Source organism: Streptopelia decaocto (assembly GCF_964273445.1).
Source record: "Streptopelia decaocto genome assembly, chromosome: 2".
Classification (NCBI taxonomy): Eukaryota; Metazoa; Chordata; class Aves; order Columbiformes; family Columbidae; genus Streptopelia; species Streptopelia decaocto.
In genome coordinates, this window is record NC_138655.1 from 24,338,853 (window position 1) to 24,355,738 (window position 16,886).

General features: G+C 40.1%; 1 protein-coding gene across 4 annotated transcripts in view; it reads right to left on the reverse strand.

Annotated features, from left to right (window-relative positions):
* The window catches only part of CPQ (carboxypeptidase Q), a 161,193-nt gene that overhangs the window by 122,015 nt on the left and 22,292 nt on the right, over positions 1-16,886 (reverse strand). For all 4 annotated transcript variants that reach the window (XM_082045124.1, XM_082045122.1, XM_082045121.1 and 1 more), the window contains 2 exons: positions 14,989-15,446; positions 3,251-3,458 (listed from right to left, as the gene is read on the reverse strand). In XM_082045124.1, coding sequence (XP_081901250.1) covers positions 3,251-3,458; positions 14,989-15,415 — 635 coding nt within the window. In that variant the 5' untranslated portion in view covers positions 15,416-15,446. The remainder of the gene's footprint in view (positions 1-3,250; positions 3,459-14,988; positions 15,447-16,886) is intronic.

Genomic DNA, 16,886 nt, shown 5'->3' on the forward strand with positions numbered 1-16,886 from the left:
TGACAACGTGGCAGCCACTTGCCATCTCTGGCACAAGGAACAGCCACCAAGCTGCCACCAAGCTGCCACCAAGAGAACGTTGATTTAATTCATGTTGTGATTTCACCAATTCTGTCTTGTCAGTAAGTTTTAATATCCAGCCTTAATAAGCCTAAAATGTTAATCTACTAGAAAGTGCTTAGTTTTAACCTATCAATATTATTCACATTGCAAGATGCCTTAGAAATTGCACGACAAAGTGGCTTCCATTGTTCCAGCCAGCTTAATTCATTGCAAATGGAGTAAGTAAATAACAATGAGCGACCTCCTGTCCAAAAGGAGTTGAAAACTTAAAAACAAAAACAAACAAACAAAACACAAACAACAACAAAGCTGATATAGTTTAGGGAAAATTATGACTTTCTATCCTTCATTCACCTGAGGAAAGTGAGACAGTGCAGTATCAGAAGAAGGATACTTTCTTCTAAGATGTTTCCAGGATGTTGTGGACAACTGCCACAATCCTGTTACCAGTTACTCATCTTATGGATGCACACATAAACACACAGTCCAGAAAGTAAAGGTTCTGGTCAACAAAGCAGCAGTATACAAATTGCAAGAATGTCAGACGTTGTTCCACAACATTTAGAAGTCTCCTATCGGCTTTCTGCCTTTCATCTCTCACCCTTCTAACATGCTACTCCCTGCAGCAACGTAGTATTTCCCATCAGTCAATCAAAAAGGCAAGTGACATGAAGAAACAGTGCCCCAGCCACTGATTGACAAGAAGCACCACATCCAGCCCAGAATCCATCCAGCACAGTACATTGGTAGAAGAGACAAGGAGACACACGGCTGGTGATTAAGAGAAAACATGGGCTGAGTTATGGAGATAAGAAAATCCATCCTGCCTCCAGCAATTTCTTTATTCTGTTAGAGACAAGACAAACAAATCTAGGCATCAGAGAGTGGCAGAAGTGACAGACTGGACCTGAGTACCTCCCTTATGATAGGCCAAAAGAGATTAACCAATCCATCCCACATCCAAAAAAAACGTAAGTGAAGGTAAATGGAGAAAGGACAGAAAATACATTTCATGAAAAAATGCTTCCTGGCAGCATCTAAATTTGAAATTGCTTTTGGGAATGACACCTCGGCTCCCAGCCTCAATTAAGGATTCAATATTTCTAAACAAACATGCATTTGGCATCTGTTTCTCCTCTCTTTTCATTCAATTCTGAAGTAGCTGTAATGCCAGTACCCAGACCTAATAAACAAGCTTTACTACTTTCAGTCTCCACCTCTGTTTCTCATCTCTAAATTTTCCATTACGTGTGAAAACACACTTCCATAAATAGTCTGGCAAAGCGAAGATACAAAGAGTCACTTTCAAAGGAACATCTCTGCAGGGCACCAGAACTAAGGACAGAATCTTATGATTCTCAGATAATCAACAGATTACATATCACAATACTCTTTGATGATACCAAATAAGACTTTTTGAATCAGTGTAATTTTTCATAAAACTGTTTTTGAAACATATTCTACTCAATGTTCATTATTATGATCTTTATTATAAAATTATTAGAAAATATATTGTAAACTTCACATTAGTTAGGCACAAAGAAGTAAACTAGTATAGTTGGATAGTATCTGAATTCAAACTATTTTTGAGAAAGCATTTTAAACAGGCAATCTTGGCTTCTTTAGGAGAATATGGAGCACTTTCAAATGCTATCAAGCAGCTACACCGGCAGCAGAACTGCCCTCTGCACATGGTACAATACAGTTACCTGGCATTGCTGCATTTCTCAGACTTTCTGAAGCATCACAAATGGTAACACTTGCATGCTTCTCATACTATGGAGATGTGACCACATAGGTTCTGTTTGAAATGGTGCAATCAAGCACACTGCCAAGTGCCTGGCCCAGACACTTCCCAGTCCCAGCATCAAGCAAAACCCAAAGACATGACACCCCTTCCCACCAACCAGCCCAGACTTCTGTAGGGAGAAAACCTAGGAGCAGAGATCAAAAAGAAACCATGGTGCTATTTAAACAGAACGCAATTCCAGTTTATGATGTGGCACACTTTCAGGGTCAGGTTAGCTACCACCAATGACTCCTCTCTGGATGAAGAGTTACCGGGCAACTAGGGGGAGGAATAAATGGACATGTACTTGCCAAAAAAAGAACAATGTTACAAAATGCAGCACCTCTTGTACAAACCGTAGAGCTCTCTGTCTTATGTAAGTGGTTTTGTTAACACAGCTCTACAATTTAAGTGGTCAAGCTTAGCGTTTGGCCTCCCTTGCCGGCCCTGCCCTCCTGCCGAGGCTGCAGCTGGGTCAGGCGGGTGGGCAGGGAGGTGGGTCTGGTCTGACCCACCTGCAGCCCCAGCCCAGCGCTGCTGCCTCAGCCCGCGCCACCACAACTCCCAGCACAGCCCACTGTGCAAAGCTCACCAATAACCCCATACAATTTTAAAAAATACTATGTGGAAGGACGGTGTGTATCTGCCAGCCTTTTACTTTATGGCTGGACTCCGTTTCCTCTCCATGCCTAACCTAGTCTTTTTCGCAACAGATGAGCATTTTCAGGGCAAGCTTTCAGAGGTGGAAAAAAATGACCAGATGAAATAAGTAATTATGTTACCAACCAGAAAACTAAAAAAGCTCATTTCAGTAATGTAACACTATATATGATAGATAAGTAACATACAAAGACATCTAAAAATACTTGTTTTTATCATTATTTCAACCTATCTTACTTTAAAAGCAGCATGATAATTACAAACCTTACTGCTAAAGTGTTCTAAATAATTATGTTCAAAGCAGACTACTCCTTCATCTAGTACAAGTCACCTCATGCTAGGAACATTACCAATACAATAAAAACACTACACTTGCATTCTAGTCAAAAACACAGAATGACCAGTTTGTATCATCACTGACAATCTGGTACATGTTGTCATCAAAGATATTTGATTTTGGTTGATCTCAGAATATTTATGGCAGCCCTGAGAATGCAAGAAGTTCTTTAAAACAAATAGCATACAACATTTGGAGCAGTAACAAAAAATTAAAACATTTTGAAAGAATGACAAAGCACAGGGGAAAAGAACTATTGTGCAGCCAGTAGTTTCAAAACTGAACACCCACTTGTAACTGGCAATGTTTAAGTCATGGGGAACAAAAATGCCTGCCCAAAAATGACATGTGAACTAAAGGCTGAAATGTGAGTCACAGAGAGAAAAGAGAAAAATGCTTACCTATGAATAGAAAAGGAAGCAATGGATCTAATGAGGGATGCCACTGCTCCAACTTTAGCAGCTTCCACCGCCCCCTGTGATCTGTACCGCACGGTTTCACCATAACTGATGAAAGGTTCGTTGTAGACAACAATCTTCCCCTTGGCCTCCTGAGCTCTTTTGCGCAGTTCATCAAAAGAGGCCACCACTATGACTTCTGCTGTAATTCCTGAAAGAAAATATTACAGTGGCTTTACCATTGTTTTCCTGTAACTCTCCTACAGCCAGTTTTACCAAGCAGAAAGGCATGGACTGTGCAGAACACAGGAAATCGGGTTTAACTTCTTACTAGAAAAGGACAACTATGTGAAATGCTTCATCAGGGATTGGTACTAAGTAGTTCTAACAGCACCCTGAATGAAGTACACACAGTCCTGCAAACCACACTGTCAGGTTGGTATTGAAACATGACTTGAAAGGCAAGATGGATACACAGGGGGAATTCTGTTCTCTGCATGTGCTTTAATCATTTATAGTACAAAAACATTTGCAAAATCTGCCTATGGGATTAATAAAAAAAGATAGTAATCTTTTCATGGAATTGTTTTGATATGTTGCTTAACAACATATGACAACTGGAAGAACATGAAGTTTAGACTAGACCCTTATAAATTTAATCCATAAACAAAGTGAAATTGAAGTTCTGCAGTTTCAACAAATTTTTCAGTATGGTTATAAACAAACAAATAAATAAATACACAAAATCTTCATATTTCATTCACGGGAATACCACAATTCTAGTGGATCTCTTTGTGGGAGTTTTCCCAGGAACACAACAGCAGGCAGGCACTTCTGCAGAACTAGTCACACATGGTAAGTTAGATCCCACCCAGCTCATTTTTTTAAATAGTTGGAATAATTTTAAATCACTGTATTATCTTGCTTGAAAAAAAACAATGGGTTTTATAGATATGTAGTTTTGCCCAAAGCTAGAGAATCCTTCTAACTTTTTAGAATATTAATTGAGGAACTATATTTCACGGGATTTAAGAATTCATTAAAATGATCACTATGCTTAAAATCCAATTTTGTTGAATGGTAAGTGGAAACTGCTTAACAACATGGGCTGGCACTTTTCTTCTATATATAGAAGAACTAATGAATGGCTGAAATTTTAGTGTGCATTTCACCTAAAAGTCACAAAATATGTCAGTGCAAACTAAAACTAATAACACATGTCTCGAAAGGATTTGTCAAAAATAGTCAAACTATCATAATTTTAAGAAGAGAATGTTTCTCCTTGAAATCTCTTTTTTTTTTGAGGTATAAGAATTACATGGAGAAGATTTCAAAGCCTCATATTGGAGACTGTAATACATGAGAAGACAGAAAAATAGGAAGATCATCTCTCTCAGCACCAGTATATCCACGGTCACAGCTTCTTTAAGATCAAACTATAGTACACCTCAAAACCTTAAAGAAACTATTTCATACAAAACGTTTGGTTGCTTAACAGTGTACTGCCAAGAGGGCAACAGACATCTACTGCTACAGCAAAAGCCCGTGAGTTTTAGCTACAGAACTAAGCTACTGTGTGAGGTGTAAAACTATTTACTGAATAACTAACTATTCGGATTCTTATCTTTACAGAAAGATGCACAGAGAGACAAACCAGAGAATCATCTTCACATTTTACTAGTTGTTGTTGGCAGGTAGGCGAGCATGCGAACAGACTCCAGCTGCTTCTAATGAACTGCAAGTTCAGTTGCCTGCTCAAGGAGCATCCCAGTGACAGGATCACTCTGGGTATGGAACCGTGCCACTGGAAATAAAGCCAGGTATCTGCAAAATTTCATTTTCCACAAGAAAAGTCATGGTCTCAGCAGGCTGGTACTACAATCTGTATTTCATATTAGCTTTCCCCAACTCTCCACTTGGATTGTGCAGCAGGCGCTGGAAGGGCACAGGATGTATTAGTGACTGTTCATCAAGGGAAGCAAGGAGTGTAACTCTTCTTGGCATCACTGCATTAATGAACAAACACCAACTCTGGGTGTTTTTAAAGAATGCTACAGACAGCTAGTAATTGTCTATAATCCCCAAGAAATATAAAGGAGAAGTACATTTATGGCCCTCCCTACACGACAAGCATCAGGAGTTTGTACTGTGAGCTTTCTGGGAATTAAAACCAAGGGAAAGAGCGCAGAGCTGCAGACTCCAGCCCAGTATCTCTACTTTTGAATGTTCCCAAAGAACCTAAATAAAGCTGTCCTTTAAAAAACAAAACAAAGGTTCTCTCTGCAAGTTTAACTTAATGGCAGCATTGTATACATACAGTGTAAATTGCAGTGCTGCCCATAACAAAGTAAAACTTCACCCTTGTGTAATTTCTGACTGATTCAATGACTCATTTGCATTTTACTCCCATTTTATACCATTTCAGTCTCATCTACTGAAGTGACTAGAGCAATGTTTATCTTAAATAAATATGTGGACCGACATACACAAACCACCCTAAGACCTCCTGTGCAAAAGGAGAAATGAAACAACAAACCCAGCAGTTTATCAGTTTGAGGCGAATGAGTTAGTCCTTTTAAAAATGGGAAATGCCTCACCTTACTAGGCCTTTAAGCAAATAAAACTCTGCCCCTACCATCTCCTGGTAATTCAGTGCCTCATGGCTCTGCTTCTCATGTTGAAGCTGGTTTTCTCTTTCTTACTCCTGTCATTATCTGATGCAGAGCTTGACTGTGCATTATTGAACAGAAGTGTTCAGAAAACCCGTGTAAGGAGGGAGCTGGATTGCCTGCTTACTTAAGCAAGATATAAAGATTGTAACCCACGCAGTCCAAAAGGTGAATATGGAGCATTTGGAGAATTAGCTAAGTAAAGGGCATGAAGCATCGAAGACAGAATTATGAACATGATAAACTTGGCTGACTGTATGAAGCTGAAGACCATTTGTTCTCACCATGTGAAACTTTATACGTACTGTTGGGTTGGGCCACTGAGGAAAAGAATCTCACCCTGTCATTTCTGAGAATGAAGGTACAGGGAGGGTCTTAATGGCAGGAACAAGCAAGCAACTTTCAGTTACCAAACTTACGTATTGCAAAGGCACCTGTACAGAGAAATGTACACTTCTGTCTTAACACTTGGATATGCCACAACTTTGATGGCCACACTGCCAGCTGAAATAAATGCCGTGGTAAGCATCAGCAAAGTCTAAAACCCATCACAGGCAGGATGAAGGCAAGACTGATTACAGTTACTCCTCATTAGCTGCAGAAAGTCCCATTATTATATATATATGTAAAAGCACATGTAAATCAGCGGACTGCAACACTGCCATACATTAGAAGTCTGACTCTTGGCATGAACAATTGTAGGCTGGAGAGTCACCTCCCAGCACCTGCATACCTGCCAGCAATCATGCCAGAAGTAGATTAGTTCAAAGGGAATTCCTCATGAGATAGCTTATTCTCCATGAGATTAAATGCAGCAAATATTTAAGCCATTTTAGTATCTGGAGCTATGCATCTGTTTATGTTTGTAACAGGTTTCAGAGAAAAGTAAGGAGAAAAAAAAGGAAAATTCACTCTTAGATTTTAAAAATGGATAAATCTCTAATAAAACATCAAGGAAAATTCATACAGAATATTGTTGCTGTTCTTGGCCACACCAGGGTAAGACATGGCAAGACTTTACAATATCGAGTATCAGGAGCTCCTGAGAGTTGGGAACCCAGTCTCTATTGGTTTTCATTCATTACTATCCCGAAAACACTCAACCCATAAACACACAGAAATTCAACCTGCTTAGTTACAATCAATTGCTGTATTAAAGGAAGAATTTAGCAAAGCCAGAAAAAAAAATCATTTGCATATGGTTTAATCTTACTGGATACTAATTCCATTATTTCTCAATTATGGCCTTATTGCTTCTTTTTTTTCCCCAGCCTCATTTTTGTCATTCAAGTAACAGCAACAGTCCCTTGGAGATCTAGTTACAAAGCCATATGCAGTCATCATTAATTTGAAAATAAATGTTTTCAATAACAGCAAGTGAACAACTCACCCCTATGTACCTTCCAAATTTCATTTACTTCACACTGTGTTAACATAAGAATTAAGATTTCTCTTACAAATCACACTATGGAACAGCAATGCGGCTGATCCACATGCACTGAAGCTGCCACTGTCAAATAATAATCTGATGGGCAAGGCAATTTTTGCTTAAAACTATTAACATAAGGTATTTTTAGTTCTAGACACAACAAAGTTGGAAACTACATCAACTCTGTCTCTGGAAAACTTCCCTGTGTATTATATATTTAACATTTTTGCATCCTTAGCATAAAATATCTGAAATATCAACACAAAAAGTCAACAACACATCTAATTTTTCTGAAGTTGGTGGAGATTTTAAAACCAGGAAAGAACATATCTCAAACATGTCCTGGCCTCTGCAGTCATGAGAGCAAGAGGGAGACAGAGTGCTGCCTCCCCATTCATCAGAACCAGGCATCAGAACACCAGGACCAGGAAATCAAGACACTTCTTCATGGTAGGAAGAAGACAGAGAAAGAGTAGGAGCAGCAACACATCAGAGCAGTGCATGAAGCCCACCTGATGGTCGCAGCCCTGCCCTGCAGACCAGCGACACCAGATCACCCTTATTTCTTGTCTACTGGGTGGCTGCCACTTCTCAGATTTGCCTATTTACACCTCAGCTCTCCCACAAAGCTAATTTAGCCTGGAAGCTGCCACATCAAGGTATACTATAGTCCATTCTGAGCCTAAGCACATGCAAGAGTAGCCCCAAGCTTGCCTGACCTTAGCCTGGCTAATCCAGTTGTCCTTCAGCCTTGACAGTCTCCTCAGGATAAAAGTACCATGACCCTGATTCTTTCAGAAATGTCCCACTTGCACTGTCTTGTGTGTATTTGCAAGGTAGCATCTCTTGCAGAGTTACAGACGACCTAGAATTTTTTTTGCATGGGTCACGGGAAGGAGCTGCACATACCAAGTTATAAGGTAGCTGCTGGGATGTGCAGTTCTCCTGTAAAAGTGGTGGTCTTGGACCCCAGATACCACATCAACCAGCACAGAACTGGAGCATGTGCCAGGATCAGTAGTCCTGGATGAGGATGTAAGAAGATGAAGCATACAACAGGGAAAAAGTAGATATATATGTCTGGAGATAGCAGAGAAAGGTAGTTGTTGGGACAGGTCAAAAAAAAACAATTTTGAGGAGTATAGGGAAAAGACAAATACATTATTGAAAGCTAAGTAAGTTTAGGGACCCTGCATTATATCCTATTCAGGTTTAGCACCCTTTATAATCAGCTCAGAAAACATTTTTCCCCTCAACTTCTATCCTACCTCTTCTAAAAACATATAGCTTTTCAGCTCTCTCCAGGACTTAGTTCAGGTTTCCCCCAATGCCACACATAATTCAACAAGATTTTCAGAAAAAACAACCCAAATTCTGGGTCCATAATGAACTCATCAAATTAAGGCGTGGTGTCAGGCTGAAGCAAATGAAAGATTAATTTCATCACTTTTTTTTTTCCTCAAAATTATTAGCATGTAATGAAAATATAAAATACCTTAACACCTAGAAACACATTTGCTCTATCAACACGTAACAATATGAGAATTAAAATATGGAGAAAAGATTAAATATTTTAGGGGAACTGTGGAAAAAATAAAAAAAAAGAAGAAGGCTCTTATCAGGAAGAAAAAAAATGTAAAATCTGAAAATACTTCTGGAAAATGTGACCTCACCTACTCTGTGGAACAGCAAAGAGAATTACTTCATGAAACTAAAATTACATAGGAGAGTTATCCAAAATCACATTCAGCTCTGATGCATAGCACAGGAACTAATGTACTACTCAGTCCTTTAAGAAGAACATAAAGAAAAATAAACACTATATAATAGTTACATTTTCGACAAGTATGAGTTACAATTTCCAGCAAGTACTGGCTCTCATTAGAACAGCTTGGTTCCAATAACATGTAGCTCACTGTGCAGCGGTAAATCCTTGCAGCAAGGGTGTTGGACTCAACCCCCAGCATGAAGCCTTGGATGCTAAAAGAGTGGGGCAACAGGTCTGGTTCTCCCAGGAGCAGCCCTACACGGGACACAGGCTTGTTCTGCAATGTCTGTGGAGAATCAGGCACCCAAGAATAGGACCCAGAAAGGCCAGTTTTGGAGCACACAGGTGCCCAAGGTGGGAAGTATGGAGGGCAGTCGTTCCCTCCTTAGTGAGTCAAGATGCCAGTCACTGCAGGCTGTCCCCTGGGAGGGAGGGTGACAATGCCACCCAGCTGTGTGTGTATTCCTCAGGCATGCTGAAAATCATGTTCAAATTCTGCCTCCAACAGTGTGAGGCAGGAGCTTCAGCCTGGGCTTACCATCCTTAGGTAACCACTCTTAACGCAGTGACGATGGATGGGGCCAGGACGTGAAAATTCCATTTTTTGCCATTGCAAATCCATACAGTTTACTTGAACATTCATTATAGCAGCGACTGGAACCCATGGCCTTCCCAGACAGCATGTCCACCTCAAAGACACACAGCTACTCCTACTCTCTACAGCTTTGAAATGCCACTGAACTAACTTTTGGCCCAGATGCTGGGCCACTGAACACCAGAGCGTCTGAGGTCCTTTATGGACGTCATCTTTTACATTCCAAGAAAAACAGTAGCATAACTATCATACCGCAAGCAGCACTGCTCTAAGTAATAATAAACAATCCAGGCACCCCGTACTGAGGCTTCATGGTCTCAATATGTGAATCAAGAGCTCCTCATGCATAGAAAAAGAGGGACACAGTGAAGCCAGAAGAAGGGCTTTGCACTGGGCTCTCCTGCCTGTGACTCTCTCCAGCCCCTGTTCTCATCACTGAACCACCATCAAGAGGGGGTACCCAAGTCCCTCCAGAAGGATCTGCTTCTCTCCCAGTAGGTCAGTGGTCATCCAAGTTGCTGGCAACTCAAGGGTAAATCCTCTGATACACATTAAAACTAACTTTTTGTTGGCCTTTTGTTAATCTAGATGAATTCCCTATTTTACTTCACCACTGGGAAACAAAAAAGGAGGGTCAACACTGGGGAAGATGCATCAGCCAGGACTGGGGTCAGACCACTTATTTCAGCAGCATTTCTGGCTTAAAAAGACTGTGAGCCTATTGCAACATCACACACCTCCCACAGCTTTGAGACACATATTATCCCCATTTTATAAATAGCAGGCTGAAACTATTTTCACGTTATCTAAGTGGCAAAACTCCTACCAGCTTCTATAAGAGCAAGACTGGACCAAATGTTGTTGATAATTAAACAAAAAAAACCCACGACTTGCACACAAAAACTAGGAAAAAGTTTGCCAATACATTATCTTCATATTATTGCAGTTTCGCTGCAACATTTTGGGCAGGCTGTATTCTGGGTTTGGTCCTACTTGTCAGTGTATCTTTAAAACGAAAGGGCAGGGTCACTCTTCAGGAAAAAAAAATGCATTTTAAAACACATGCAAAAATATGAATTATTTGATATTTTATCGTCAAACATCTGCTAAACTACTACTTTCCTTCAATTATGGGATTCTCAAAGCAACAATTACATCTGTTTTCCTTGGATTTTGGGGGATATAATCAGTACTACCAGAAATCAACACAGTCTCTATATATATAGCTGGGTTTTGCCAATGTTGAAACACTGGAAATGAGACAAGGGCATTGACTAAATATGGTGAACCTCCAGTTTGTCAGCTCCCTAAACTGGGCACTTTCTAACATTCAGTCCTGTTTGTTACCTAGAAATCCATTTCTTCGAGGTGGTGACCATTTTTAGTCTCTGTTGACTTGTGGAAATTCCAGGTCACTCTGCGTTTCATGTTCCTCCTCTCCTTGTCACTAAGACAGGCATGAAAGTTACTCCCTCCTTGTAAGGAGATCAAAGGAAGTGAAACTTTCTCTTTGACCCATCATCTTCAAATCTTGGGATACGCTGAAAGGGAAAATATTTTTTTTTCCTCTACAATAAAAAAATGTAACCTTTTCTGTGGTGTCCCTTTTTGCTGTTTAAATCAGGCTTAATCTGGAAATTTGACATCCTGGCATGTTGCCCAGACCTGAAGAAGAAAATAAGGAAATGTGGATTTTATCCACAAGATCACAAGGTATCAAAATGCCTCCTGCATATCATCAGAACTGTTCCAACCTTGAGTGAGCCAACCAGCTCTATGCCAGACCCACATCTGAGCCAGAGGCGGCAAATCCCAGCATATCCAATAAACAGGAAAAGCTGTATTCACGTTTTCAACCCCACAGGCATGGGTTAGATAGAAGACCTGCAGGAAGAGACACTCCTTGTATACCAGAGTCAATGCTGGCTCAGGGTCCATGGCTAAAATGCTGCTACTATTTAGGGCTTCCTGTTCCTGCCCCAAAGGATCGTGGGTTTTTTTCCACACACTCGCATGGCATGCCAAAATGGAAAGTGAGCAGCCTCAGCGTGTGCTCTGGCCATTGGGTCACTCTCAGGAAACAGTGTTTTGAATTTCCATGGACAGAAGGGAGAATAAGCCCTGAATTTCCAACATCCAAAGCCAGGTTTCTAACTACTGTTAGGCTATTGCCATGTTAATATAGACCCCTTCAGAGCACAAGCTCAGGGAACTGAGCTCCAGCAGGAGCCCTGAGGGCAATGGGAGCCACTGAGTCCAGCACAAAGCACTAAACACATCCAGAGAGAAGCAGCATTTTAAGTTTCTGCCAATACTTCCTTATTTTCTTACCTCATCAGATCTGAAACCTGGAGGCACGTAACAGGAAAGAAGGAATACAGAACATAACTGAGAGTATGAGAAAACAAGAAATGGTCTCTCGAACCTCTTGCTCGGATGGAGAAGTCACCCCCTCTCATCTTAACTCCACTCTTGGACTTTAAAAGACAAAACATCCAGGCAGTGCTGTCCTCTGGATGGTAAGTAGGCATCAGCAGTGTCAAGGAAGGGATCTGTCAGGGCTCTACAGAGATGGTGATTTGCAAACCAAGGGGTCTGAAACATAACCTGATAGGAACACAAATTTAAAATGCACATTAACTATCAAGCTAATATCAAACACATTCAGGGATCACCTGCACACTTTAGAGGCAGCTCTGAAGGGTGTCCCTGCTCCTTGGCAGAGCCCAGGCACCAGTAGCCACATTCTGGAGTCACCATCTGAAAGCCAGTACTCAACCCTTCAGGCGTCCCTCTGGCAAAACTCAGCGTGGCAGCAGAAGATCTCCCGGGTTTGATCCTGTGCAGCAACAGCAGTGCAATGCCAGGAGAATCAATATCAAGCATCTCATATTGAGTTGCATTATTTTGGTTACAGGATGACTCACACTCCCACAGCTTCTTGGCTAAAAGAAGACAAATCAGAACAGCCAATATTCCCTCACTGAGGGAAATTGTTCAAATATTTCCGATGTGATTTAGGGCAGCCGCCTATCCCTTTTTCTCAGGAACAGGGTATGGTGACAATCGCTGCTTAGAGCAGAGGGAGCGGATCTGGGAATGAATTCCTCACAAGTGATGAGGCAGTGGTTTTAATAGTCTAACCACACATTTTTTACTCCACGCTTGGGATGAGCGTGAGTTTCAGGACAGGCGCTTTTCCGAGCAGCAAACCTTGCAATCCTCTTGCCTGGTGAGGCTGGTGATGAGCAGCTCTCGCCAGGCATTTCCGTCAGCCAGGCGGCCAGTCCAGTGATGGGAAGAACAAGAGCCAAGAGCTCAGCAGGGACCAGCTACCCTGCATAACCTTCTCCTGCATGAAAACCTGTCACTGCTTGAACAGAGCGAGATGAGACCAACAGAAATCATAACTGCCACAAACAGTAGGACAGATTTTAAGTCGCAAGGTAAGTAATTTAATCAAAATGGTTCCACCAAGTGTGAGAAACTGCCAGCTCTTCTGTGAGAAATCGCATTGCTGTGCAGTGTTCTAGCACCAACACATACAACATCTTCAGAAATATGGCAGATCTCAGAGGAAAGTAAAAAGATGAGGAAGAATAATATGGGGGTTTGAACATTACACAGTATAAACCAGCATTGGATAATACAATCTTACCTTCCAAGACATCACCAGCCCAACCATTCAGTCATCAGGATAATAAAAACTTCACAGATGAAAAAGGACATGATTAGCTTCTGTGAGCGTTTTCAACCACATAAATTCATTATCTCTCTAAATGAAAAATGAACACCTAGAAGTAAGACCAGTCAAGTGCCAATAACTACATAGCTAAGAACGAGAAGTGAAAAAACAGACTTCTCGGGATGTGAAGATGTTCGCCAAGACTAAATTGCAGGTTCTCTTTGCAGGTTCAGTAACACTTGCTCAACACCAAAAATGCCATTTTTATTTTCACTTCCTTTTTAGGAAGCTTGGAATAGGACTGGAAAGGACATAAAATATGTTCTAGGTTTAACCTTTGCTTTAAATATTCTCCTATCTAAGCACTAAGCCTTAGACATACAGTGGGATAAACAGATATTATTAATGGGCTAGGTTTGAGTTTTAAGCATGTGTTTACCTCAATATCCAAGAAATACCTCAGACAAAATTTACAGTAGCAGTTTCCCAAACCGAGTAGGATCTATTCCAAATAGATCTTAAATTACCCAGTTTAACTTTGTTGTATTTTGAAGGGCTATATATTTTTTCTAAATGAAACAGCTTTTATACATTATTTGTTTCATTTCAAATGGAAAGCTCACAATCACAAAAATGTACAATTCTTCAAAAAATTATGAGTGTCATGTTACCTTTTATTTCCTAAACTAAATTTATTTTCTCATAAAGGAATAAGAATGTTTTTGAAGCCCTCTATGAATAAGTTTATTGTTATTTACTGGGAGTAGTCACAGAAGGTTGTCATCCAGCCTTTAAACAGCAATCCTGAGAAAGCCCCACATCTATATGTACAGAAACAAGAGTCTTATAAATTACATTTGCAACCAAGCTAACATTCTGGGGCATGAAACACCTGAATTTTACTGAACCCAACTAACGATTATTCTTTTTCCCAAAGTAACGTATCACATGTGATCCACTAAAAGGCAACACACAGTTCAGTTATAGGTAAGTGCCAAAGACTTTTCCAAGGTGCATGAGAAGAGGGAGGAGGTGGGGGGAGGGAAAGGACACACAGATACCAAATGCCACGCTTAGCGATGAGCTGGCACTTCCCAAGCTCAGTGCAAGATTCTCCTCCTCTTCCTGCTGTCTTGTTGCCAGAGCAAAGCGCTGAGCATTGCAGGACAGGGCGCAGGAAGAAGAGCAGAAATCACATGTCAACTCAACACCCCATGGAGAACGGCTCTGGCCAAAATGAAAAAGAAGGGCTGGAAACCCCAGATCACAAGAACAAGTTTCCCACCAACCTCAATGGAGAAGTAGAAAATTTGCAAACGAGGTTCAGCAGTGTTAAACAAAAGGTTATATATTTAATGGAGAGTTCAGGAATCAACTCTAATTTTACAAGCTGGTTCAACCAAACTAAATGAAACCAAACTGCATCATTCACAACCACATCAGACAGAACAGTCCTGGAACAATAGGATCTTGTCTTGCAGAACTATTATAGCAGGAAGAAAACTTCAGTTTGTCCACTGAGAGAAGCTGTTTGGGTTATAATACAGTTTGGCATAAAAAAGCAAGTGAAACTTAATTCCAAAAGGAAGAGTTACCTTCTGGAGGAGTTGCAATGCTGCTCCCAAGACCCAGAATAGCAATGCTGTGATTCCTTGGTTCCAACATCATTGCAAACTCTTCTCCTCTTTCCCAGTGTGGTACTTTCACAGGTTCCAGGTGCACATTTTCCAGTCCATCTTCCCACAGGGCACTGAACATATACTTGATGGCTGCATCTAGATTTTTTGAACCGCTGAGCCTGGGTCCTATGGTATCAGCAAAAACTGCTAATCTTTCATAGGATCTGTTTTGAGCTTTTCCATGAACAGCAAGATCAATAATAGCTTTAGCAATATCACGATAGCCAGCTATCTCATTTTTAATGTCTTCAAACGTTTTGGGGTAACTGTCATCTCTTCTCAAAGACTTCCCAGCATGCTGTGGTAATAAATTCATGAAAAATATTAAGAGTATATACTTCATTTTTTTCACTTTTTTCTTTTCCACAGATGGCCTGTTGGAGAGACAAAAAGAAAAAAAATCATACAGCTATCAGCAATACTTTTTGTTATTTGGACTGGCAGACAGATGAAAATGAAAAGAAATCAGTTTATCATGAAAATGCTTTGATCAGAACTGGCAGGAAAGTAAACTCAACTTGGAGACACAATTATTGAAAGCAAATGAAAAAAATACTTAGAACACTGGACACAGTCTTTGTTGTGGTCTTAAGAAACATCATTGGAATGCTGCATCTCTTTAAATAATCACATCTTTCACTGAATCAAAAGCCAGCGCTGCTCCCATCCAGGAGGAGCTTTGCATCTCCTTTCTGTTAGGAGCAGGATTTGCCAGAAGTGCCAAATCAAATGTCTTCACACAAAACATCTGGACAAAAACATTCATGAATAAAAGTGCTTCTTAATCTCTATCTTTGTAACCAGGAAAGCACTTTCTATTGCACTAGAAAGAAGTCAGAGCAATTTAGATCAAATTCTCCCAGGAAGAAAGTATTATTTTTTCCATTGCATAAATCCATGACTACCAGAGAAACACAATTTCTTATTAACTAGTGTATCTCTTCAGGACTGCCTTCAGCAGCACTGTAGAGAGGTGCCAGGCTAGGGGTGCTGATCCTGTGTTCAATGCCAAGAGTTATCTTTGGTAACAATTTATAGTTTATCCAACTTATCATTAAAAGTTCTCATTTTTAAGATGTCACAAATTTTTCAATCTTATAAAAGCAACAGTTTGTCTATACTATTGATTGAACTGACAAAAAAAAAAAAACACCCTCTGGAGTGATTAGGAGTAGTTGCAAAGCTCTCTTATAACATAGCAAGTATGATTACCGAAACCCAAAATATAAAGGTCTTTACTGATATACACAAAAGGAAATGTAACTTTCATTTTCCTTTGAATTTAAATCAAGCTGCACTTTGATAAAAATTAGCAATAAGAAATAAGGCCTTTAAATCAGCTCTAGAGCTGCAGCTATTATGAAACTTAAAAAAATAGTAATTAGTTATGGTCAAATGAAGTGACAATTACTACTAACTCAAAAAGATTTTGGTTCAGCACTTTTGCCATTTTCATAGACTTTCATGGGAATGCCAACATTTTTGAAAAATAATGCAATTTGCCTCAAAAACTAGGCACACTAAAGGCAAATTTTGGCCTCTACAAAGTAAGTTTTGCTTGGCAACAATTGTTCTACAAATAGCAAAGGACTAATTAGTTGGCTAATATGCATAAAATATGGGTAAATCAGACCTGCATGGCAGAAGTGTTACTAAAATATTTTGCTGTTAAGCTTTCCACATAATCCTTCTTCCCTGTTTGTATTTATTTAATATTGCTGGAGAGTTATACTCTTCATTTTATAGTCACTGACCTGAAGAATCATGACAATGTACTCACCTTGTTTTTTTGGTTCATGATGTTATATGCATAC